This window comes from Quercus robur, chromosome 8, assembly GCF_932294415.1.
Source record: "Quercus robur chromosome 8, dhQueRobu3.1, whole genome shotgun sequence".
In the NCBI taxonomy this organism is placed as follows: Eukaryota; Viridiplantae; Streptophyta; class Magnoliopsida; order Fagales; family Fagaceae; genus Quercus; species Quercus robur.
In genome coordinates, this window is record NC_065541.1 from 62864712 (window position 1) to 62890935 (window position 26224).

Here is a 26224-nt window from a genome sequence, read left to right on the forward strand (position 1 = left end):
AATTTTAAAGATTAAAAACATTGTGTCTTAAAAAAGAAAAAAGAAAAAGTGAATTATTTTATTTTATGATCCTCTCACGAAATCCACAAAAAAATAGAGTTGGAAGACTCAAGCAAAGGTAGAAAGAAATTTCGTTTGGTCATACCAAATTTGACCAAAATAAGATTATACAAAACTAAACTCAAAGCCCATTAATTCCATGTTGGAGATGATCTCTAGTCATGTTCGCGGGTCCTCTCAACATCATCACCATAAGTTAAACAAACGAAAAAAAAAAGGCAAGGACCTTTATAATTTATTATTGTCATAATTGTCTATTCTATAATTCATTGTCATAGAAAATTCAAAAAAAAAAAAAAAAATTCATTGTCATAGACGTCCGATATAAATTTGGAAACATGTTACTATCATCACCACCATCGCTCTCTTGAGATTGACTCAAATCAGTCATTGCTTGAAATTTTCAAGTTTCTTCTTTCTTAGTCTAGTCTACACTTTGATTTAGGCTGGTGAACAAACAAAACCCCATTATTGCTCAAATCAAAAACCTTCAAATTGAACAACCGTCAAACTTTATGGGCCCATTCAGAGTTGAAAAGTCTCTTTCCAACCCCACACAACAATAGTCCAAATGGGCCCACCAAGCCCGACCCATTAGTCTGAAAAGCCCAGTTAATCATTCTTCAAGGCCCAAACTTTTTTTTTTTTTTTAAAGACAATTTTCCATTTATTATTGCTCACATTATCCATATTTTCAGACTTTTAACAGATAAAACTGAATAAAGTACACACTCTCATGTTCTATTCTGGTGGCAATGGCTTTTCCAATTCTCAATGTTTCCTTGTCCTCCTTCAAAGTCCCACTCTCACTCTCGCATAATTCTTGCACTACTCTCTTGAGCTATCCTGCGCCTCAGGTACACTACACTACACTACGCTACGCACCCCCTTTAAGCTTAATTTGTTTATTATTTATACTACAATATACAACCGGCGCACGTTAGCTAATTCTTGTTGGTCTGTGGAGACAGGTACAGTTAGTTAAGAAGGTTCTAGAAGTAGAAGGTTGTCGGAGAAACCCAATTGTGTGTTTGGGAGAATCGGTCTCTAAGGCAAGCCTACTCGCTCTAGTTTCCGCCTCTCTTTTATTTGCCGATCCGGCACTCGCTTTCAAGGTACGTAAATAATTTCACTTTAGCCACATGTAAATTAAATAATTACATACTTGGTGTTACTTTGTTTAATTGAAGTGACTGTGAGTGTTCGACACTTTCTGTGAATCTCTTCATTAGTTGCAATAGACCATTTTAACATGATGTGAAATTGAGCGCGGTTGGTAGAATTATCGTTGTTTGTGATTTGGTGGGTAATTTTTTTGTAAAGGGTGGAGGTCCGTACGGGCAAGAGGTGACGAGAGGCCAGGATTTGACTGGGAAGGACTTTAGCGGGAAGACATTGATCAAGCAAGACTTCAAGACGGTCTAATTTAATTTTATACAAATATTTTGCTGGCAATGGCTTGCCATTTGACCATATATGTTAGTGGGTTTTGTTTTATTTAATTGATGTGCAATATATTGAATTGGTTTTTCAGTCTATATTGAGGCAAACGAATTTTAAAGGTGCAAAGTTACTTGGTGCAAGCTTCTTTGATGCTGATTTAACAGGTTTAATTTTCTTATTGTTTTCTTGTACTTATGTTGGGTAGCCCAAATTGGGCAATGTTTAGTAACATATGAATATGAATAATGTGACATGATCAAAATTCACCTGATATAACTTTTTTGACAATGATAATGATCATGTTTACCGAGTAAGTAGAGGTTACATGTTAAGGTTGTGTAAGAAGGTTTTAGCAAAGGGCAAGCATTTGGTGCGTGAGCACGAATGCAAGGGAAAATTATTTTATGCTGCAGCTATGTGCATCCCGCATCTCACAACATGTAGATGTGTATAGTTGATGCATGAGATACCTTCTTGTATGCTAGGAAGTTGAAATTACATTGATAAACTGTGTGTTTTAGAGTGAAAAACAAACTATTCGATTGTAAATTTTTAGTGAATTAATGATTTATCTACTATTGTCTTTCTATATCCAAAGGGGCTGATCTTTCAGACACTGATCTCAGAGGTGTAGACTTTTCATTGGCAAATGTTACAAAGGTATTGTTTATTATTAGATTTTTTTTTAGGTGTGATTCAATTTCTAGGAAAGTATTAATTGTTTGTAGAGTCCAGGAAATCTATTTGTATGCATTCTTGTTATGCATGTAGCATTTATGAAACAGGGCCAGCCTGCAGACTTTTTTTTTATAGTGGATTATGCCTTCTTAAACCAGTTTGTTTGAAGCTTAGAAAAATCCTTTGACACAAATCCTTAAAAGCTGATAATGTTTCCACTATACCCCTTACAAAAAATAGATTAACCTATCAAATACACTTTTTCTGCAGGTAAATTTGAGCAATGCTATCTTGGAAGGTGCACTTGTTACTGGCAACACATCTTTCAAGGGATCAAATATAACAGGAGCTGGTATGTAGAAACACTGCTTAATGATATTTTTCTGAGAATTGATGTTTTCACTTTTAAGGGGGTTGATCTCAGAGGTATTCTCTTTTAGTCTTAAGAGAATATCACTATGTGCAGTTAATCAAACCTAGGGAACCAACTTGTTTATAATTCAGAAATGTCATCTACTAATTGTCATGAGTCATTCTTTATCTAGTAGTACAGGTATCATAGAGTAATTTACTGAACTTCCTGATTATACGAGCTAGATTCCCAGCAAAATATGCTGGCTAGATATGTATGCATCCAATGGAGTCCAGCACTAATTTCCAGTGCTATCTAAGCTGCTTAGATTTTGTTACAGAAAAAATAATTTGTAAGATCTTTTTGACAGAGATTATTAAAAATACTAGATTAATATAAGGGGGCAAAAGCAAGGAGATTAGCTTTTAAAAGTAGGAAGGTCAATGCAAAATTATGTGGCAAGTCATATGCATACTAACAACATGGCTCATGCTTTGCAACCCAATTCAACTCAACAAAAGCTTTCATATAATCAAGGTTGGCTACTCAAGTTCTTATTTGCCAGTCAGCTCCGTAAATGTAAATCAAGTTCACCAAAAGTGTGAAGACTAAGGCTTTTCTTGTGTGAATGTTGAGACATTTAATGGAAATGAAATATACTTTTTATATATATGCGTGTGTGTGTGTATTAGTTTTGATGTGGGGCTTTACTCTAATGAAATGAATAATTGTCAAGTTTTTTCTTGATATTTTGAACACAGTTTAGTTTTAAGAGCCACTTTGTACTAGAATCCTACTATGTATGATGACTCTGGATCCCACAAACTAATAAGTTCATTTTTCACCTTGATGATGTTTCCACCCATTTGTTTTTTTTAATGACTAAGTGATATTATTGATCAAAAAATCAAACTAGAAATACAAACACCAATTCTCAGTAGGGAAACCTGCTACTCCAACAGCACAGGGTCAGAACACCAACCCTTAGTTCTAGCGCTCAAAACAGTGAGAAATGTTCCACTTACTACATAAGACCCTATAACATGTGAATTGGTCACTGCTTTGCAACTACCTGCACGCAACCTCACATCATTTTTGATCTGTTGCATTAGAGCCTCCTCTAACAAGATTCTTCCATTAAACACTAGCATTTCTCTGAATCCAAACATGATACATTGATGCAGCCCAAACTAGTTTACAAAGGGAGGATTTGAACCCTCTTTTCTGCAGATTAGTTAAGGGGAATTATTAAGAACTTCAGCCCAGGTGAAGGCAACTTGGTTCACACCACACAAATGCAATAGCTAAGACAAAATTCTGCATGCAAATGAACATTCAAAAATCAAATGGTCATGGCTCTCCAATATGTTTCTGCAATACACACATAGCATATCTCCGTCATAAACCTTTTTGACAAGCCTCACCGAGTTGACAATCTTTTTTGAATGTCTAGCTAGCAAATGAATGAATGTTTGGGAATGACTATATGATGCCAAATGAGGTTTCACCAATCCACCACAGCATGTTTAAACCTAATTCAATTCCAAGCAGAGTAGCTAGTGAATCTTCCATCTTTTCCTTCCCTACATTGCTTAAAATTTCTTTTACTAATGAGTAATGCCATTATGGAAAATTTGCTTGAGCTTTAACATTCCATGGAAAGAATGTGGAATGTTTGCTTGCCTAAAATATGAGCTTAGGCCAATCCTGTTATGAGGTAGTTATTTATTTTTTGACTGATTTGCCTTGCATGTGGTCAGACTTCACAGACGTGCCCTTAAGAGATGATCAACGAGAATACCTTTGCAAAGTTGCAGATGGGTAAGATAAACTTTTCTATACATTTGCCTTCTAAATTATTAAATATGCTTGGTTCATACTTAAACCACTTTTTTTATCATTAAATCAGGGTGAATCCTACAACTGGAAACCCAACACGTGACACACTGCTTTGCAAATAGAATTTTATTGCTCCAGTAAACATTATATTTTAACAGAGGGGAGCGGCTTTGCTGCATCTGTAATAAGAGCTGCAGCTTTCATTTGAGTTGAGTTTGACATCTTCTGATTATTGTAGCTATTGTATAATATGTTGTCAATAATAGCATTATCCAGCCCCTTCATTTATTTTAATGGCAAACGTGTGACATACATTATAAATGAATATCTACCATAAATCAGAATTTTTTTTATTTTTTTTATATATCTTCTTTGGTGCTCTGGATTCCGTACCATATAACAATGGTTAGGACATAATAGATGGTTCAGCTTCCATTTCCAATTCCTATCAGATGATTGGGTCTTTTCCATTTCCAAGTTCAGGGCTATAAGTAGATGCCGTGCTAACTTGACCATGACCCATCTGTCTTGGACAGCTCTTGATTAGGAGAAAGCATCGCATGCATCCAATATATGCATTCTCCTCCTAATAATGGTAGCCTCATCTTGGTTGTCGCCTCATCTTGGTTGACAAATATTGGTTGCCGCCTCATCTTGGTTGGCAATATTTGTCAATCCAGTATGGTTTAATTAGCATTAGAAATGTATTCATTCACTCTAGCAATGACCTGGCATTACCCGATTCTTCCATGGAGGAGAAACTGAGTTGAATGAATCCCCCTCACTTACTGTAAGCAAAATAAGTACTCAGTCACTCATGCTGACTCCACAAGCAAAATGACTACATGAGAGCAGATTGGAAAAATCGACATTTGGTCTATAATTAGATAGTTCTGGTTATTTCTCTAGGCTAAAGCCTCTGGGGCCATCTAAGAATTTCTTTTCTGAAAATCTGAATTTGGGAATTCATGAAAAAAATAAAAAATAAAACCCCTAAATTTGGAAGACTTGCATCATAAATGTAATGCTGCTGCAGGTGCTGTAAAAAATGATTCATCAAACGACCACATTTGCAAGATAAAAACGTGAGATGCGTAATTCACTAACATTGACAACTTGCAAGTCTTGGGATACTGAAGAATTGTTCATATCATTCACGGCAGTTGGAAAAGTTTTAGGTCAAACAACACTTAAAAAGAGTATCATGCTGAGTAAAATAGTACTTATAAGTGAGAAGTAGCAATTTTAAGTTCTGTACATTAATAAGCAAGCTAACAGATGACTTACATTTTACATTTCCGGATTGAATCCATTCCTTCCCCTCAAGATTTTCAAAATAACCAAAGGAAGGGGGAAGGAAAAAGGTTAAATTCTCAGCCTAATTAGCAACCTACTAGAAGCCTAAAAACTATAATACCATGCTTAGAGAAACCCATATTTTTTGCAAAGAAAACAAAATGCACTGTAACAAGGTCTCCTGGAGGCAAAAATGAGAAGGAACACCAACTGGAAAAAAATCAAGAGAGGTACCAGCAAACTGACCAACCTGCCAGGGCACCTCTCCTTCCAAGCCAATTCACATCTAGCAGCTCCAACCAAATTTAAGATATGGTCTATCAGCTTCTGTAAACTCAAATTTCTTAACAAAGACTATCTGCTAAGTAATGGCTCAGTGCCCATGATCATGTGTGCTTATTAACATTTCATTAACAAGATAAGTCCTGGCTGCCAAAACACTGTACAATATGCTAGCCTCTAATCCCAGCACTTTCAGAGGCCACTGTTTCATTTAATGGACTAGACCCTGTTTCATCAGACACCAGACCTCCCCCTATTTGACTATGCTTATGCTGTGATGGCTCCGAATCTTGGTCAGGGAACACCTCAGATTGCAATGACACAGAGATGTTATTTACATGTAGCCATGTTAGTTCCCACAAGCTATCTCCACCTAATGCACTCCTCTGCACAAGGACACCCCTTGTTTTCATAACAAGCAAAGTGTTCTTAAGGAGCTCGGGAACTAGCTCATGAAGCTTCTCACTCCTCTTCCCTCTAACTTTCACATTCATATATTTTTCCATTCGGCTGAGAACACCCAACCATAGTTTGCAAAATATAGTTAACTGTGAGAGGTCATGGAGTAACTGTAAAAACACTTTTGACAAGAGTTTCATGGCAAGGATGAGGGTGCCTTCCATATTTCGGTAGTCCTTTTGGGATTGCCCTTGTGCAATTTCAAGCAAGTCATCAAGCACTGTGAAGATCACCATCTCAAAACACTGTAACCACAAACCATGTGGAAGGTGGATCTCATCCACTCCTGTCAGACACTTTTGCAATGACAATAAAGCATAATTCCTAACCTCTTCTCTCTGGTCCAAACAAACTTTCCTCAATCCCTGCACAAGCCTCATCCACATCTCCCCAATATCCTGAGACATTTTCAGAGCCTCCTCCACCCCCATTGCTTCCTTGGCCTCACTTGCCCACCTTGCTAAACAATTAACAGAGCCTGCCATAAGATCCAATGCACGCACAGACCTTTCTGCCTGTCCAACGCGAGACTCAGCAAACTGCCTTGAGGTATCTACACAGAGCGCATAATTGGCTGGCAACAAGTGAGCTCCGTCAGACATTATGAACAACAGTGCATCAAACCCTGCTTCAGAAGCTTCTAGGTGTCGAGCCGTGTTATTAAGTATAGATGTAATTGTGCGCCACCCAAATTGGGATCTGATGTGAGAGGCATTTGCCTTCACAAGGCGACTCACTTCCTGTGTAATCTGCTCACAATATGCATCAGCAACCCGGGCATCAAGTTTCATAACAAGTTGAAGCGACTTTAAAAGTTCATCAGAAAGGTTCTCTTTATAGGGAAGCAGCCGTTGGCAAATACGGAGGACTCCAAAAACAGCCTTCTCTACCAGGGCACAAGGAATAACAGTTGACTGGACAATATTGGCTATGTGCTCATAAACACCCTGCCAAAGAAGCACAATCCTGTCCCTGTTATTCAGGGTAATAGCAATCAGCAGCTCCAGGCAGAAAACTGCAGTATCTTCATCCTCAGGAGAGCTGTTCCCTTTCTGAGGTCGCCCAGCAGCCAACATGAGTGCTTTTGCAAGCTGCAATAGAGATTCAGCCTGCAGAAACTTGCTCTCGGTAAATATGCTATCAATGTGGCACTTTTGAATTGTTTGAAGGGTGCGTTGATGAGCAGCAAGTTGTTGTTCAGTAGGTTGGGACCTTGGCTCCTCTGTATCAAGAGATAAGAGCTGACTAAATCTGCCCATCAATCCAGAGGATCTCCTAGGAGTACCCATGGATGGCATATGAGCTGAAGATAAAGAATTTGGGAGTGGCTTCCCATGCCCAGTGTCAGTAGAGAGTTCAGATTCATCAGCTGCGTCACTGGCCACACGAGCTGGAAGAAGACCAAGCTTGTGCAATCTTAAGATGCAATCCAAAATATTTCTCCAACCAGTGCGGATGTAATCACCGTAATTATTGGCAATAGTGAAAACTGCCACTGTTGCCTTTCTTGCTTTCGTGTCATCACCAAAGGCTAGCACAGGTTCCTCAGCAGATGATGGATTCATGAGGGTTGTGAATTTACAGAGAGATACAACCAGATCATCCAGCACATCTTCAAGATGATGGCATGCTGAAATCTTTGCGACAGCTAAGAATCCATCAATACATGTTTGGTAAACCTCTTCATGTTCTGCATGATCAAATACCACAGAGATAGCGGCAATTGTTGGGCCTGACATTATAGCAAACATATCACGGTCAAGGTAGGCTCTGGAATCAGATACAATGAATGGAGCAGATTTTTTGGATTTGTGCATTAGGTCAATCCACCGGCTTGGGGTCATTTCTGGAAAACCAGCACCTTGCTCTGGGGTTGTGCGGATCTCATTCTTGCAAATTGAGTGGTACAGCTCTGACAGAAAATCGCGAGGTAGGTCATTGCCTCCGTTGATGTGCCTATTATTCCGAATGAAATCCTCTTCGGTCATCTTTTTCTTCACCTGTATATTGTGCTGATCTGTATTGAGCATAATGAGTGAATATGATAATAGCAAAGCGGCATCCTTGTTAGCTAGAATCTGTGGCGATTGTTCATAGTATCTCTCTGAGAATGCCTCAAGTACCCTTTGTATCTTTTGTGATTCTCCAGGTAGACGGAAGGTTTCCAAAAACAGCCGCAATGCAGTGTCCAAATTCATGTCTTGGAAATCAAAAGTCCAAGCAAATTCATGAAGAACCTGAACACAAAACTCATCATGGTTTCCCAGGAAATCACCAACAAGATTCTTATCCAACCCAGCAGTATACCTGAAAAAGCAGGCTACACTTTGGGGGTCAAGTTTGTCAGGCAAGAGATGTGTTCCTTGGAGAAACTCCAGCCCTTTCTTGGGGTCACGATTGAAGTGATCAGCTCCAATCATCAACCTTCTCTTGATGTACTTCCTTCGGCGGACAAATGGAACCCAATGACGAGTATCACTGTAGTTGTCACACTTCACCATCCAAAACGGAGTATACTCTTCAAGATTCACTGGAGAGTTTTCTGAACCAACCAAGCCATTGCCTATCCTCTCGGCCATTCCCTGAATAACAGCAATAAGACCATCCAAAGCAAGGATGTGCATTGATGACAAAGGGCAGTTCACCGGAAATGCACTTTTTGACAGCAGATTAGCAAGATCTTCAAAGATATTACTGCAAGTTATGTCACAATCTAAGTTAGCATACATCTCTACCATAAATGTTTTCTGCCTGCAGAAGTCAACAAGAGCCTCCATGGCAACCTCCTGCTGCTGGTATGTAGCCCCATATCTGCTTTGTGCAAGCCTCAAAATCACACAAGAAAAGAAAGCCTCAAGCTGTAATTTGAGTTCCGTTCGCAGATGATTATACAGATTGAGAACCATGCTGCATACCATTGAAAGAATAAGTGGACTCATTGACAAGCCAAATTGCATCAAATTACGGAATAATTCATCCTGAATCAAACTCAATAGCCTGGGATGACGGCGAATGGAGGGCCCACCCAATTCTATAGCTGAATTGATCAAACCCAGTGAAAAAAGAGGCCCATCTTCATCAAATGCTATAGTATTTGATCTGGGGCCCATTCCCGTATGCTCATTAACATTTAACGAAGAACATAGGAAGTTGAATATTTCCACCATGCAGGGGACCCCGTATGGCCCAGTCATCATATGCAAGTCATATGAAACTGCCTCCTTTCCGCCACCAGACCCACCAATGTTTTCATCAATTGCAGTTGCAACTAAACCTATAGAAGCATTGGAAGCAAAATTTGTGGATAATGGCTGACCATCATAATCGGAACTCATGTTGCCATTCTCAAAATTTCCACCCCCTAGAGTATACTCATTATTGAGCCCGCCAATCTGCACCCAAAAAAAAAAAAAAAAGAATTATACTCTATGTCAGAGAAAAATGAGACATTGCAACAGGAAAATAGGAATGAAAATGCACTTATACCTCCTGTTTGATGGTATTTCCGCCATTTATATGTTCCATGTTCTCAACATCAGGGAGGCGTGAGAATATACACCTAAGAAGCTCGTGCATTGTGTGGCGAGCAATACGTTGCAACAACTCACCTTTTGATCCTGCTTGGTGAACTATTCGGTAACAAGTATTCACTATCGTGCAAACGTGCTGATTACTCAACATAACAGATGCTTTAATTTTCATACAAGCTAGAAGAACCTGTAGTATCTTCATCAGTACCACTTCTTCTGATGCAGGATCAGTCACCTCAAATCGGCAGCTAGTGATAGCATCAACTACCAAGTGCATAGCATCGTCAACATTTACAGTATTTTGGTCAATCACATCAAGACTTAAAATCTTGTGGACAGATGACAGAGCAACACCAGTGATTGGTGCACCAGTTTCTTCTGACTGAATCACATCCAGGAATGGCTGGAGGTACAAGGCAGGGTTGATAGCATGCCATGGATGTTGCCATGAAAAGATTTGCTTCCGTAATGCCTTCAAAGACTGAATTAGAGAGTTCTCTAGCTGATCATCACCCGACATATAACGACCCCCCCATCTTACATTTCTCCTCATGACTGCCAATACAGCACCTACCTCTGAATTAATCGTGCATGCCAGAGTAGCTTTATTAGAATAGTTCACATCACAGTCCTCAGGTTCCTCCTCAATTGAATTGATTCCAGTTTGCAGCTTTAGACGCCCCATTTTTCAACAATATTTGTTGTATAGAACCTGAGGTCTACCCTTCTAAATCAACTGCTACAAAAAGATGGCAGAGGAACCTAAGCAAAACATACCTACATAGAAAAAACCAAGACATAATTTTCATGGATTTTTCACATACTAAATAAGTTGGCATGAAGCAAACTGCAAAACAATCCCAAACACATCAATGAGTTTGGCATTCCTTATTTTTACCTACCTTATTTGTTGACAGCCGAGACAAAAAGTGCCTTTAAGTAAATAAGTTAGTTCATTTGCTTATATGTTAAAGGGTGAGACGAAAAGTGAATTTAAGCAAATAAGCTGAATAAAAATAGAGGACATCAAATGCACAAACTTCTCAAAATCTACCATCACTAGTGTTCTGAGGTAAAAGTGTAACTAGCAAGTTAGCTCAAAGTTTTATTTGCATAAACATATAATAAAAACGACCCATCTAGCTAGCTCCAAGCCTTTTCTTCTTCTTTTATTTCTTTTTTCAGTGGAGGCCCGTTGGGTCAGCCTCTGGGATACACAAGGGGAGTGACCCCATCTCTAGCGTGACAAGAAACTTTACCAGTTAAGCCAACTCACACCCAGTGCGCATTTGCCAACAAATTTTTCTTTTAGCTTATTTGTTTATATACAGTTTTTTTTTCAAAAGTTTTAAACTCTTTCTAGTTACAAGCACACTACATTTTCATGATCACACCATTGCACTTCTAATTCCACTCAAGATTTCACAAATATCCACAAACTTTATACACTTGAAATTCCTAGTGATCTCAAAATACTAAAACCCTAATTTAAATTATCCAAGTCAAATCCACCTACTCAAAACACACACACACACACACATATATATATAAATCTATAAATATTGCATGCACAAAATTGAGATCCAATTTTTTCCAACACTATTAGCCAAAACAGTGAATGAGCTGAGAAAAAAGTAAACGGCAGATCGTTCCGCCGTTTGGTGGTCTAGAAGATGCTACTCAACCAAGTCTAATACGAGTGTTTGGCTTAGTTCAAAAAAAATAAAAGTCAATTTTTCCACTGCGAATTAAATTTCCTAAAATAAATAAAAATAAGATTCGGAATTGCATTTTCTTTTGCAGCTGGGAATAACAGTAGACAAAAGTAGTTTAAGCAAGAACAGTAGAGATCGATCAAGGAAATGAGCGTACCTTTGCGGATCCAACGGTGGAGATTCGTCCGGGAACTTGGGAGAGAGAGAGAGATTTGGGTCGGAGCGTGGAAAAAGCAAAGGAAGACTGGAGGAAATGAAATTTACGAGGGAAATTTGTGGGAAAAATGAATTCCCTGGAAAATAATGTTTACATCGAAAAATGAAAATCGCAAGGAAATAGTTTTTCTTTTTTGTTTTTGTTTTTGTTTTTTTTTTCTTTTTTTAAACTTTACTTTATATCCAAAAGGACAAAAAAGTAAGCAAGGTAATGTGTGTGTCCGTGATTTTTTTTTTTTTTTTAAAGACATGGGAATCGTCGTCGTTATGACTTAAAAGCGGCGTGCTTTTTTTTATTTTATTTTTTTTTTAAGTAATTGTAGTGGCGAACTTTTATCTTGCTTGATAAGGCGGGATGTTTTGACTCAGAAGGGTCTTTTTGTGACAATTTTGACAGGCGCGTTACTGAAGGTACTTGTGGAGGCGGGTAAGGTTCGCTACAATATGTGTTAAAGGAATTTCTTAGAAGGGTAGTATTTATTAGAAGTTCAAGCTCAATTTTATGGTGGAGAATTTGAGATGAATTGTGAGTTTCAGGTAGTCCTAGTGATTTAATTTTTTTTAATCATCAAATAAAGAATAAATATATATAGTTGGTACCTTAAAATGATAATAAAGAATAATAATCATGAAATTTGAAAAGATCCTACTTCTTTTTTATGTAAAGGAATTATATGTATAGGAATTAAATAGAAATAAATGCAAATCAATATTATTAAATATCGTACACTTTAATCCTTAAAATTTTGGGTTTATTTTAGTTCTTTGAGTTTCAAAGTTTTTTTTTTAATCATTTTTCATATTGACACATTTGTTCATTTTTGTTTGGTTGTTAAGTACCCTTTGGGTCTGTTTGAGATCAACTTATTTTACTGAAATTGAAAACATTTTGCTGAAAGTACTGTAAATAAAGGTAAATGTTAGTTGAAATAGTATAATGAGTCTCATGAATAGTACAAAAAATAAGCTGAATAGTAAAATAAGTTAGCAAAAAATAAACTAGCCAAACATACAGTTCATGTTTAACTATTTTATGAAATATTGGATCTAAAATATTGTGGAATTCATAAATTCATATTATTAACGGAAATGAACGTTAGTAACAATAAAAAATAAATATCAAATGTGAAGGATTAAAATATAAAATTTAAAGCATAAAGGGTCAAAATAAAAATAACCTCAAAATTTAAGGCCAAAATGCAGCATTTATCAAATATTTATACTATTTTTCAATATAGATAATTTCAAATATTAGAAATTATAATAGCTGGAATATTTCTTGAAGGCTATACGAAAGTTTACTTGAATTGTTTTGTGGAATTGGACAAACTGAGCTTGACAAAGAAAAGTAAAACGTTTGTAAAATTATTTGTTTCTACTAAAAATTAATGAGAAGGTAAAAAAAAAAAAAAAAATTAATAGGCCACGATATCGTACCTATAAACTGATCTAATCTTTCCTAAGCAAATCAAGTATATGGGTTATCATAGGAACAATTTTATGTACACACAAAATTTGACGATATTTTTTATGACAGTTGAGTTGGTAAACTTGTACTAATTCTCATAAGGGTCCACTATTAACATTATTTTTTTTTACCTATAACTAACAATTTACAAGACTAAAGCATTAACAAATTTCAAATTTTATGTATTTATAGACTTTCTTGTTATCATAGCCTTAACAATAGGAGGGCGATACATTATTTTTTTATGTTTTTGGTGAGAATGGTTAATTTAAGAACTAAGAAGTTGACAAGTTGCCAAAAACCTTACAACTTATTTGGTTATCATATTTTAGTGTTTTTAATAGAAACATCTATATTTTAAATCTCTCATTCTCCATTGTAAGTATTGAATTAAAAAAATAATAATAATAATAATAATTGACAAGTTTGTCTCGACGAAACTCTTCCATTTCAATTCTTGTTTTTCCCCCCACCTTGTCTTTGTATGGGTTATTCATTCTTGAAAGTGGTTTGGAGTTCTGACCCATTTATCAATTGGGCCAAGGCCGACGGGCCAACCAATTGATCAAAACTAGCCTACTGTATGTGGGATACATAACATGCTGTTTGTTTACATCCAGGCCCACGTTTGCTTACAGGCCTTTAGATTGCAAAACAGAATCAAAGGAAACAACATTGTCCTATACTTCTCTAGGCTGTAGGATTATAAAGTGATAAGGATAAAATTATAAATATACTCATTGATAGGAAGGCGCAGAGTGACAGTCCAAATAAACCCGTCAATTTGTTTTGTGCCAACTGACAAATAACAGTAGGGAGTCTACAGTTTTAAGCTAACGAGGTCAATTGTGGAAGACGGAAAGTTAACAACACTAAGCTGAAGGAGATACACAAGATTGACGGTTCTGGCATATTCTTGGCTTGGCCTCCACGTATGCACATATAAGGAAACATCTTATGCCCCACAACAAGTGTTAGTCTCCTACAAGGAAAGGATTTCGCAAAATACGCTTATGAGGACTCCTATAAGGAAAAGACTTTCAAACCCAGGAAGAGATGTCAACCCTCTATTACTATAAAAGCTTCAAGACCCTCACTAACCAAAGAATGCATAATTCACCCCAACTTTGACACTCTAGAGTTGTGAAAAGTTATAATTTGACATTCGGAGGGTATTTGGCCGGCACCACACCGATGCTTTTTGCTAGGTTTTCTCTTTTTGTTGTGCAGGTGTTGTTTCGAGCACGTGAGGACCGCGTGACTTACTGTTAATTTTTTAGTATCATCATAAAGTAACACTTAAAATGAATAAGGGCAAATTACAAAGTTCGGCCGAAATTTAAGTTGTTTATCATGGTTTGAAACTTGACACTTTACTCATATGAGATTTGACTGAAATTTAAGTTGTTTACTTGTGCTTTGAAATTTCATGATGCAAATGTTCTACTGAATTCTTTTTGATCTTATTTGAACTTATATTTTTTTTTTTAATGTGTTTTTGGAGAAGAGAGACATAAAAGTGGAGCAAATTTACATATTTAACCATGTTTTTAACAAAGTTGGGTTACGAAACTCTAACTGAGCTAACCTCAGGTGGATAAAGTATTAAATTTCAAATCACAAATAAATAACTTAAATTTCAGTCAAACTACATGTGAATAAGTTGTAACTTGCTAATGAATAATGATTAATCTGATTTTACTTCTCAGCCACGAAGAATTGCTGTTTGACTATTAATAGGATTTACCACTTGTTAAATTGCCAAAAAAAGCACCCCTACTAACTGCTTTAGAGCAAATCATGTAGTGCGGCACTCGCTGTGGTGTGGCGTCGATGATGTTTAATTGACGACTGTGCTGCAAAATATTGACTAACGCTAGTTTCCACAAATATGTCATTATGCTTTGTTCACAACTCTTTATAATTAGACATTTTTTTTTTGTGCGATCACTACTTTTGACTACTTTCTAAAAACGAGAAAACATCACCTTTGGATCCTCTTATGTTGGATGGTTCTTTATATAGTATCTCTTGAAAAATGAAACCAATTATTTGTAATTATTTTAGCAAAAAAAAAAAAATTATTTGTAATGATAATTATACTAGGTCAAACTTGGGAGGAAAAATGCCTTCTCAAATCTAATTTCATTAAATATTTAACCATTTTAACTCATTCAAAACTTATTAAATTTTAGTTTTTTTGTTTAAAAATTGTGTATATTTGAAATTAAATTCTATAACGATGTGATGTAAAACTTAAGTTTTACGTCTTCAATTTCAATATGTCACATCATTATATTACATATTTAATAATAAGCATAACCACAATCAATCAACTCTAATACCCATTTGAAAATTCAACTTAATTGTGAATTTATTAGGATGTTATTATGTATGGTATGATGTATAAAATTTTAAGTAAAAAATTGATGTGTCAATGTCTTATTACACTCCATCCTTATCAAATTCGGGCTCATTTACTTTAACTAAATTCAACTCTTAGCAATATTGTTTAACAACGTCACTTTCCTTTTTTTTCTTTTTCTTTTTTATCCCCCAAAGACTTTAAATTTAACGTTCATAAGCGTACCCACCAAATATGGGTGAGAAATAAGAAACTATTATTATTATTATTATTTTGAATTTCAAAATAGAGCACATTTATTTTTGGTATTGAAAAAACTGTCCCCTCCCCCCCCCCCCCCCTTAATTATTATAATTTAAATCCATTAGGGCTGCATGTGGTCCAAAGGGTTTTGAGATTGGCTTCCCCTAACCAAAATAAAAGTGCTTGTGGTCCATTTATGCAATTATTTATTCTTCTTTTTCTTCTTCGTCTTTTTTGCTGAATATTTACACAAGTCACACATACAATAAAGAGAATAAAACGAAAAAGATTTTTCACCCCTAAAAAAAGAAAAATTATTGTGCACTTCCGGAGTACCATAAATGCATACTCCTTCCTTTCACATAAATGGTGGGTCCCACTAATTAACTTACTTTAACTTAGCTGCTCTACTTATTTCTTTTGTGTGTATTAATTTCACTAAATTATTTGAAAATTCTGCATAATATTTACAAAAGGGGACTCACCTCCAAGTATAAAAATCCCACATCTAGATAGTAATAGTTTCCCTGGGTCTGCACTTCCTAATCCTAATTACCATACTGCTACTCTTCTTGTACTTGGTTCCGTTGTCCAAAATCTCACAGCACTGCCTACGTGGTGCCTGCTCATACAATCAAATAAAAATTGGCTTAGTCCATCATACACTACTGCACTCTAAAAATAACACTAACAAGATGCTTTAATTTGTCAGCATTTTTCCGAAAGCCAAAAACCTTGAAAGGTTTATTCTCTATACTGTTAGAGAATATGAATGTATTACTATGTTTGGTGTGTGTTCTAATAAGTATTACTATTTATTTTAAAAAAAAAAACCATGTTTGGTGGTTTATATAAATGTCTCTTATGTTAGATAGTTTTTAATAGATATATCCATGTATATTCACAGTAGCATTTTGGCTCTTGTCAAAATATGAGAACTAGGATTCAAAGTCCCACATTCCTACTTGTTATAAAAATTATTAGAAATAAAATAAAATCATTTATTTTTACCTATAAACTAAAGCATGTTGATTTAAAGGATTAGTACAAAATTGTAAGGAAGAAAATTATGAAATTTAAGAAGATTTTACAAATAAGCATTCTTAATCTTTGTCTAGAGTGTCCCAATTTAAACAAATAACTCCCTGCACTTTAAATTTGTGATAAATCAAATATTTTGCTATCACATTAAAGATTAATTAACCGATTTAATCATATCATATATACAACACATAACTTTCTATCATTTCATCAATAAGTTTAAAATGTCATTATATTATCATCTACATATTAAGTCATTAAATCCATAGTAAAAAGTTAATAAAATAATAAGATTATATAAAATGTTTGATTTGTCAAAAGCTTAATTAATACGTAGAAGGTTAATTTTTCAAAAGTCTAAAAATCAAATTGGCACTCACATGAAAATCTAACGGTGGTTTTTGTTTTTTTGTTTTTTTTTCATAAACTATAATTGATTTTTTTTTCTTATCTTTCTTTGATTGGGATTGTGTATGCAATTGACACGTTAATGCACTAAACACAAGTCGTATTCATCTTTCTTATGCATCGTGATTAACCCTATTTGAAAGTTTAAAAGTTCTAACCTTCTTCCAATTCTCTGGATCCATCTTCATGGAGGAGACTACAATTCTCTCCACGCCCATTGCACGAGCATATTCTGGTGTACCACAACTCTTCCCTTCCTTAGCCGCAACCCTCTTATACGTAGTGAGACTCCCACTCTTCCCCACCTCCTCAACTTTCTCCAAAAAATAAGTAACAGGCTGTGCACACGGGTCACCACTCACGGGTCGGGTATTGAATGTGAAAGGTCCAGCACTCCAACTCCTCCATGTTTTGAAGGTCAGCAGTGGCAATGCCAATTCGGTAGCCGTCAACAACGATGTGTAGAGCTGAATGGTGTATCCCCATGCAATTGATATCGACCATTTATTCCTTTTGTTGTAGCAAAAACTTTGTTGTAGAATCCGGCCCGGGTCGACCCGGTATGCTTGCATGAGGAACTTCAATGACTCCATTTGGGTCTGGTTAGGGAACATAGGGTTCAAGTAGTCAAGGTGGTGGAGAGAAAGAAGTGGTGCCAATGGATGTGCTGCTAGAATACCATAAGGGTCCCCTCTGATATCAAACTGAAATTAAAAAAAAAAAAAAAAAGATCATATACCTTGCAGCTACTAGTGTAAACAATTTGGCTTTAAATTAATCACTAGAATACAATTGTTCAATAAATTGACTTAAATAGACCAGTAGTTATAATGAGCAATGAACATGCATATTTATTGTCAAAGGATGAGAAATGAAAAGAAAAATGATTGCCACAGGCATGTTATCATGGGATTTTAAATAGCAATTGAGGAAGACAAGATCTATAATAACGAGCAATATCATGCATATATCGAATCTCATAGAATATTGATTCTTAATAACAGTTGATCCGAAATAAGCAAACAAATTTAGTTCAAATCTAACATTTTAAGAGTTAACTAGCTAACGAATGTAAGTTCAAATTCCTTTCTTCTATATAGAAAAAGTTGCATTTAGTATATAAAACTCTTATTTTTGAGAAATATAAAATAGATCATGGTAAGTAGTCTACTCTAATTTATTGGAGAGACTGATTCTCGAACTCTAATATGTGATCGGTCGTTTTTGTTAAAAGATACTTATTATTGCACTATAGTTCAACATCTTAAAATCCCTTCTTCTATTGTAAATTAATAATAATAATAATAATAATAATAATCTCATTTAAAATAATATGAATCAATTTTTGCCCCAATTGAATTAGCAATCTGAAGAAGCCTAAGTAAAAAGTAAAAAAAATCAGGAAATAGCTATAAGACAATCCAAACATTTTCATGGTTTCTTCGTGCATTAATTAAGAAGTCAAGACCATCAAATGTTGACCTAAAGGTCTTAAAAGACCGCAAAATTAGATTCAAAATTCGATTTCTCATTTCTGACCAAAGAAGGGAAAAAAGAAAAGAGAAGAAGTAAAAGTCTTGTTGACACATGTCAAGTCATCATCAAAAAATAAAGAATTGAATTACAAGCGAAACACCTGTAATTTGCAGGAGGACACCTTTCGCATATGGAGTGGCTTTGTAGACTTTGCGGTACACAAGGACAAAGCAGACCTTTGGAAAAAGCAAAAGGACAATTGCTTGTGGGTGGGATTGAGAAGACTTGGAGTAGTGGAAAATGTTTGTCATTAGTCTTGTCAAAAAAACTTTTTCACTTACGGTTGCGAATATTTTCGTGATTCCCAAGAATAAGAAAAGTGTTTACCGTTTGCTATGGTCACTGTAATTTAGCCCATCTAATCAAAACTTACATTATTAGCAAATAAAATCATATTATAATAAGGAATCAAAAGTTTTAGTAAAGGTCACAAAGTCACAACAAGTCGCACCCCCAAGCCTAATAACACGAACATGTTCTACTAAACTTCTCAAAGATTTGATTCTTTGTATTTTTATCTTGCCCCGGGCCCCAAACCTATTCGGCCTCGTACAACAATGCCATTATCTAAAGTGGTGACGAACATTTTTGCCATACCAGGGAAATGAAAATCCATGTTCTTATGCCACTTTGTGTCTGAAGTGTTGGTTGAACATTTTATCGACACCTTCATAAACTTTGGACAGCGCTTTTATCAGTTTATGGTTCACTTCTTACTCCTCTTGTTGGTAAACAATCACCGGTTCTCCTTCTGAATTTTTTACTGTTTTTTTTTTTTTGATGAAATTTTTTTTTACTGTTTTTGTTTATTCATGAATTAAACGTTAAAAAGAACTCAATTTTTAGTAATATTTCTCCAAATCTTCCATATTAAAATCCGGTTAATATATGTTCTTAGGTATACGCCAGTAAAACTCTAATTTAAATAATAACATTTTTATCAATTTCCACACATTTTCATCCACTTTTCCTATATGTGCCCATAATTACGTGAAGTAAAGGGCTTCAAGCCTTCAACTCTATTTAGCATATCATTAAAAAAAAAAAAAAATTGAAAAGTTAAGCGCATGCAATTAGAATAATTGTAAATTGCAAAACAGTATGAGCGTGAGAAAGAAAGCATCTTCTCCACTTGAAAGTGGAGGCTTTTAGTTTTACCATTCAACAGGTAACACGTTATGATTCTGAATGCATAAATTGTGAAGGTACCACACTAACACAAACCAATAGGAGTATTGGTCCCCAAAGAGCAAAGTTTTGGTTAAAGAGAACGTACACAGTAGGGCAATATATCTCATTGAACACCTCCAATTTGTTCACCGACAAATAGTGACATTCAAACTTGGTTTTTTGGGTTGCTCAACCAAAACCAAAGGCCAGAAACTAAACACAAGGGCAAAATGAACAGGCAAAGAAAAAGAAATTACACGTGGCGGAAACCCAGAGAGAACATAGACCAGCCGTTGTAAAAACGGTTGGGTGAGTGAGTGGCTCCTCAAATCTTTGACTTTTTGCCTAATATATAGCATTCAAAAATCCAACACGTGGCAATTCAAATATCACAAACAAACTCACAGCCGTAATTGATTGTCTATCACTCTCGATTTAACGTGAATTTACCGTTTTATAACTTTTTTTTGTTGTAGCAAAAATTGTGAATTTTTTTTTGTACCGACTAGATATTTGTTTTTGGGAGTCTGTGACAAACAAAAGTTTCGTTACAAAGTACGTACCTGGTGAAAGCCACGTTGTGGGGTGAGAGGGACACCGATCTCTGCAGCACAAGCCCAAACCCTTTGATCAGAGCCGTAGAATCTGAAGTACCTATCGAGACAGCCGTCCATTAGTTTGACCAATTGAGCCGCGAGTGCGTAACTAATAGCGAAACCGCCACCGCCAAAAGCCATACCGTACGCGTGCATCACATCTTGTTCCACACTCTCCGAGTTCCCGCCAATATAGTACATCTCGTTGTGATCATAGTTCGCTAACACCGAAACTAAGTTCTCAGTGAAAAACACCGTATCATCGTCTCCCATGACAAACCATCTTACGTTGGGCAAGCCGAGCCTGAAACTCTCCGAAACGATTCGGGCGATACGAACCGCCGATTGCGAGCTTGAGAATTTGAACCGGGTCCAGTCCTCCGAAACCCGGTACGGCACCGAAACTCCCGGCCGCCTAGAGTTTTCCCAGGTGGGTTTCTGGTCGAGCCAGACGAAACCGCGTGTTGCGTTGGGGTCCCACCAGATCTCGCTGTATCGGCTACGCTTGTTCCACGTCTGAACCGTGCCGGCGAGGCCGAAAAGTATGTGGGAGATGTTGGTGGTTCCGGTTTCGCTGACAACCGAAACGTTTCGGTTTAGGTGTTTCGGGAAAGGCATCCACCGAGTCCGAGACGAGAAGGCGGAGAGGAGCGCGATCGAAACCGACGCTACGAAACAAACTAAAAGGCCGAGACGCATTAAGAGGTAGAAAAAATCGGCCGGTTTTTCGGGGAAAGCGAAGAGCTTGGACGCTTTGATCGGGTCATGACTCGTTTCTGAACGAGTCTGAGTCATCTTTCTTGCTTTTTCTATTTTTCCAATTTCATAAACTTCGTTGAAAGTTCAAACCCCCCAAGGAAAAGAATTGTAATTCAAGATTCAAGAAACGGTACCGTTTGAGCGAAAAGCTTTTCACTTTCACCCAAAAGAAAAGGAGAAGAATTCTGATTCCCAAGAATTGAAATTCTCAGTGAAAGTGAGATTCTTGGGGTTTGATTTTGTTGTGCCACTATATATGAATGATCATACAATGATGCAAAGCCTTTTGGTTTCAAACAAGAAATGGGTATGTGAGAGAATTGAAAATAGTAAGAGGAATCAGATTTTTAAAGCAAGTAATCAAACACCAAATGGGTATTCAATTTTTTTCAAAAAGGCATGAGTAAATGGAAGAAGTGAGATTTGGTTTTTTTGTCAATTGGGTCATTTTTATAGTATGTGGATCAACGAGAGGTCTATGGTGAGAGTTCATCATTATGGGTGGCTTTGATTTTCCCCTATTGTAGGAGAAAGTTAATGGGAAAGCTTAATTTATGACTCAAGCAAAAACTAATTTTCATGCACTTTTTTAAATATGAGATTAGTGATTTTTTTTTTTTTTGGGTTTAATAATGATGTCATTTTCATGATTTATGATAGTACAACAGTAAAAAATGGTAATCTTTCCTTTTTAAAAAAACTCAGTTAAAAATCTTGTTACGGAAAGTTACCATTAAACAACTAAAAATATGGATGTAATCCCATTTCAAAATTTCCCTCCAGATTCTGTGGTTTTTTTTTTTTTTTTTGGCTTAAAATATACTATATATACAGTACATCATATTGATTTATTTATTAGTGAGTTCGGACTGTTTCGTGTTTAAAACTAATAAAAAGTATTGTATCAAAAAAAAAAAAAAAACTAATAAAAAGTATTGATTAGTTTAGTCAACCTCGGAAGATTTTGATTAATAAATAGGCGAAAAACACATTTTCGTCCTTACATTTTCACGCAATTTCCATTTTGGTCTCTAAGTTTTTTTTTTACCGCTTTTAGTCCATATTTAGAAAAACGCCTTCCGTTTTAGTCCTTTCCGTCAGTGCCGTTAGGGCACTGACCTATGTGGCAAACGGAATTATTAAAATAATAATAAAAAAATTTATTTTGTTATTAAAAAATGCCAAGTCAGCATTTAAATTTTAAAAAATAATTTATTGATTTTAATTAAATAAAAAAATAAAAAACATAAATAAAAATAAAAAATCACATTAATTGAGATTGAAGTGTGTCTTGAGCAAGAACACCAAGAACACAATCCTAGATCCAAGAACACAAACCCAGATATTAAAAAAAAAATATAAAAAAAATAGAGAACGAACTAGACATCAAGAGATTGAACCAAGAAGATGAAAGATCTGGATTTTAATCACAGAACGAGGTCTTGGATTTGAACACACAGCCAAAAGGATAATCAATTTTATTCAAGCTAACAACTAAATAAACAAAAACTGATAGAAAATTCATATTATTTAACCTCCAAACAAGTCTTTGACGGTGGTGCTTGTAAATTACAAAACACACCTCGTCCTCGGCATTGCAGTGGTGCTGGTAAATAGCTTGGAGAAAATGGCAGCGGTCGAACAAGGGCTTGATATCGCCACCGGTGGTAGCAAAAGTCACGGCGGCATGGTGTAACCTCTCGAGCTCGGAACGTATAGCCTTGTGAAAGAACAAAAAGATTAGGATCGGGGCTTAAGCAACAAGTTCTTCAAACAAGTCTTTGACGGTGTGGGCTTCCTAGCTTTCACTGGTCCCGCCATTACTGCCACGCCTCCACCACCGTCTCGGTATTGCAGGCCCGGAAATGGCGTCCCCATTCCGAATCAGATTTCTCTGGGTTTTGGCTTTTTGTTTTTGTTTTTGTTAAATGGGTTTTTGCGCTTTCAACGTGAATCGGAGTTTGGGGCAAAGAGTTTGTTCAAATCCAGGATCTTGCTCTATGATTAAAACACAGATCTTTCATCTTCTTAGTTTAATCTCTTGATGTCTAGTTCATTCTCTTTTTTTTTTTTTTTTTTTTTTTTTTTTTTTTTAATTTTCTGGGTTCGTGTTCTTGATTTGGGGTTGTGTTCTTTGTTGTTTTTGGGTTTGTGCTGGTTTTATTTTAATTTTTTGGGTTTGTGTTTTGTGTTTGTTTTCACGTTTAATTCTTTGTTCGGGTTTAATTTGAAGTTCTTATTTATTGGGTTTGTGATTTTTGGATTTTAATTTTGTATTCTTAGATCTGAGGTTGTGTTCTTGTTGTTCTTGCTCAAGACACATTTCAATCTCAATTAATGTGATTTTTTATTTTTATTTCTGTTTTTTATTTTTTTATTTAATTAAAATCAATAAATTATTTTTTAAAATTTAAATGCTGACTTGGCATTTTTTAATAACAAAATAAAATTTTTTATTATTATTTTAATAATTATGTTTGCCACATAGGTCAGTGCCCTAACGGCACTGACGGAAAGGACTAAAACGGAAGGCGTTTTTCTAAATAGGGACTAAAAACGGTAAAAAAAAAAACTTAGGGACCAAAATGGAAATCGCGTGAAAATGTAGGGACGAAAATGTGTTTTTCGCCTAATAAATATTGTGTCAATTCTTTGGAACAGCCAGGTGTGAGATTCCAAAAATTCATTGTGTGAAGCAAAACATTCCTTCCATTTTGTGGAAGCAAAAAAGGACAAATGAGAAGGAAGATTGATTAATAAATATTGTGTCAATCTTTGGAACAGCCAGGTGTGAGATTACAAAAATTCATTGTGTGGAAGCAAAACATTCCTTCCATTTTATTCAGCAAAAAAAAAAAAAAAAAAAAAACATTCCTTCCATTTTGTGGAAGCAAAAAAGGACAAATGAGAAGGAAAGCCATGCAATATTTGAAAATTCTTTGATAATAAAATTGCGTTTGAGATAGCTTATATGGACAATTTCTTTTACGATTTAGCTTATTTTTTATATTATTTCTTTGTTTCATCACACTTTTTGCATTTGATTAATAAATATTGTGTCAATTCTTTGGAACAGCTAGGTGTGAGATTCCAAAAATTCATTGTGGGGAAGCAAAAAATTCCTCCCATTTTGTGTAAGCAAAAAAGGACAAATGAGAAGGAAAGCCATGCAATACCTAAAAATTCTTTGATAATAAAATTGTGTTTGAGATAGCTTATATGAGCAATTTCTTTTACGATGTAGCTTATTTTTTATATTATTTCTTTGTTTCATCATACTTTTTGGTACTATTCATACAATTTCAGTTAACTTTTAATTTTATCTACAATACTTTTAACAAATAATTTTTAATTTCAACTAAATAGGTTGTTTCCAATCGGACCTTAAGTGAATAGTTTATTATTAGATGATAATTGAGATTTGGGGTTCTTAAAATACACTGTGTAACACATGCTCTTGCCAACTTCTTGACATGTTGTGCACTACCTTTTATTTTTTAGCTAAACATGCTGTGCACCACCTAATTGCAAGGTTGTACAGTTCCTTCAACTTATAAAGTAACCGATTAGGTACATTTTAGATTGTCAACATTTGAAAGTTTTTTCGCATAAGCTGGCTTCAATTTTTTAACACCTAAGTTAGGCCAACCAATGAATAGAAATAGGCCCATCTTGGACCTAACAACAGAAACATACAACCAAATTTACAAAAATCAAGCATATGCGTACACACAAAGTTAAAAAAAAAAAAAACAAATATTGATGTGGACAAGTTCACTTTCTCTAACCATGCCGTAAGTCGGTATAGATTTGATGTGATAAAGATTTGTTTAAATTTCAAATATTTTCTCTTCTTAAAAAAAAAAATTCACTAGATATGCTTATTTAAACACAGTCACACGTCCCCCCCCCCCCCCCCAAAAAAAAAAAAAAAAAAAGTATTTGGGCTCTCTGATGGGATGTTGCTGCTTGAAATATTACTTGGGCAGAATCCAAAATCGATTTGCAGGGTGTTAAACAAAACAAGGCCACCAATATGTAATCTTTGAGAGTAATTTTAGTGCCACAATTTGTGCCACAACTTACACATGTGACGAGTTTTGGTTGGTGGGGGGTGATGGTGGGACACTCTTCCACTAACTACAACTCATCACATGAGTGAATTGTGTCACAAATTGTAGCACCAGACTTATTCTATCTTTGAAGTAAACTTTTAAGTCACTATCTCTGCCATTATTTACAAGCATCCTTCACCAGTAGAATATGAAATTTGTATGAGTAATTCTAGTATCATATAAAATATCATAATTTTTATCACAATTATCTTATCTGGCAGATTGTAACTGATTATTTATCACTTTCACATATACCTACTTTTTTTTTATAACTCACGGTTTGTCTTTGTCATATGAATCACTGTGGTAAATGTTGCAGTTTAAGTTGTGGTTATAGAAATTTTGAATTACTAACATTGTTTGTAGCTACGAGCTAGCATAAAATCCTTTTAAACATTTTTTGTCGGTTGAGATTTTTGTCATTTGATACACCCTAAGCGAAGCCAACTCTTATCCATAACCTTGTTACTTGGGCTATTTCATGTTCTGACTGACTGTGGGCCAAGCTTGAGATGGGTTGGTCCCTTTTCTATTTTGTTTTCTCTCTCTCTCTCTCTCTCATAAACAATGAGCTATATAACAAGACAAACTGTTTAGGCACGTAACAAAAGTTACAAAACAATTGAAAGGATAATAACTAGTTCCAGAAACAA

At 35.5% G+C, this 26224-nt stretch overlaps 3 protein-coding genes across 4 annotated transcripts; 1 reads left to right on the forward strand and 2 right to left on the reverse strand.

Annotated features, from left to right (window-relative positions):
• The first annotated feature begins 729 nt into the window (after window positions 1-729).
• LOC126697557 (thylakoid lumenal 15 kDa protein 1, chloroplastic) lies at window positions 730-4732 on the forward strand. The gene is made up of 8 exons (XM_050394596.1): window positions 730-917; window positions 1032-1175; window positions 1384-1479; window positions 1595-1667; window positions 2102-2163; window positions 2452-2533; window positions 4294-4354; window positions 4443-4732. Exons 1-8 carry the CDS (start codon window positions 816-818, stop codon window positions 4492-4494), a joined length of 672 nt encoding a protein of 223 aa, XP_050250553.1. The 5' UTR covers window positions 730-815; the 3' UTR covers window positions 4495-4732.
• An 830-nt stretch (window positions 4733-5562) lies between these two features.
• On the reverse strand, window positions 5563-12030 carry LOC126697555 (ARF guanine-nucleotide exchange factor GNOM). Of its 2 annotated transcripts, none has more exons than XM_050394593.1 (3): window positions 11812-12030; window positions 9896-10675; window positions 5563-9801 (listed from the first exon to the last, which is right to left on the reverse strand). In XM_050394593.1, exons 2-3 carry the CDS (start codon window positions 10622-10624, stop codon window positions 6121-6123), a joined length of 4410 nt encoding a protein of 1469 aa, XP_050250550.1. In that variant the 5' UTR covers window positions 10625-10675; window positions 11812-12030; the 3' UTR covers window positions 5563-6120. The 2 variants fall into 2 exon arrangements, with proteins under 2 accessions (XP_050250550.1, XP_050250549.1); XM_050394592.1 differs by having other exon boundaries at window positions 9896-10716; window positions 11812-12029.
• A 4081-nt stretch (window positions 12031-16111) lies between these two features.
• On the reverse strand, window positions 16112-21990 carry LOC126697559 (uncharacterized). Its single transcript, XM_050394597.1, has 3 exons — window positions 20665-21990; window positions 17554-18099; window positions 16112-16568 (listed from the first exon to the last, which is right to left on the reverse strand). Exons 1-3 carry the CDS (start codon window positions 21490-21492, stop codon window positions 16455-16457), a joined length of 1488 nt encoding a protein of 495 aa, XP_050250554.1. The 5' UTR covers window positions 21493-21990; the 3' UTR covers window positions 16112-16454.
• Window positions 21991-26224: the final 4234 nt, after the last annotated feature.

Coding starts and splice junctions, on each gene's coding strand:
- LOC126697557 (XM_050394596.1), top strand. CDS start 816: ATGGCTTTTCCAATTCTCAATGTTTCCTTGTCCTCCTTCAAAGTCCCA. Junction 918..1,031: donor TGAGCTATCCTGCGCCTCAG/GTACACTACACT, acceptor CTGTGGAGACAG/GTACAGTTAGTTAAGAAGGT. Junction 1,480..1,594: donor TCAAGCAAGACTTCAAGACG/GTCTAATTTAAT, acceptor TTGGTTTTTCAG/TCTATATTGAGGCAAACGAA.
- LOC126697555 (XM_050394593.1), bottom strand. CDS start 10,624: ATGGGGCGTCTAAAGCTGCAAACTGGAATCAATTCAATTGAGGAGGAA. Junction 9,802..9,895: donor GAAATACCATCAAACAGGAG/GTATAAGTGCAT, acceptor TTTTGGGTGCAG/ATTGGCGGGCTCAATAATGA.
- LOC126697559 (XM_050394597.1), bottom strand. CDS start 21,492: ATGACTCAGACTCGTTCAGAAACGAGTCATGACCCGATCAAAGCGTCC. Junction 18,100..20,664: donor CACAACGTGGCTTTCACCAG/GTACGTACTTTG, acceptor TTTTAATTTCAG/TTTGATATCAGAGGGGACCC. Junction 16,569..17,553: donor ATCCAGAGAATTGGAAGAAG/GTTAGAACTTTT, acceptor TTGTATGAGCAG/GCACCACGTAGGCAGTGCTG.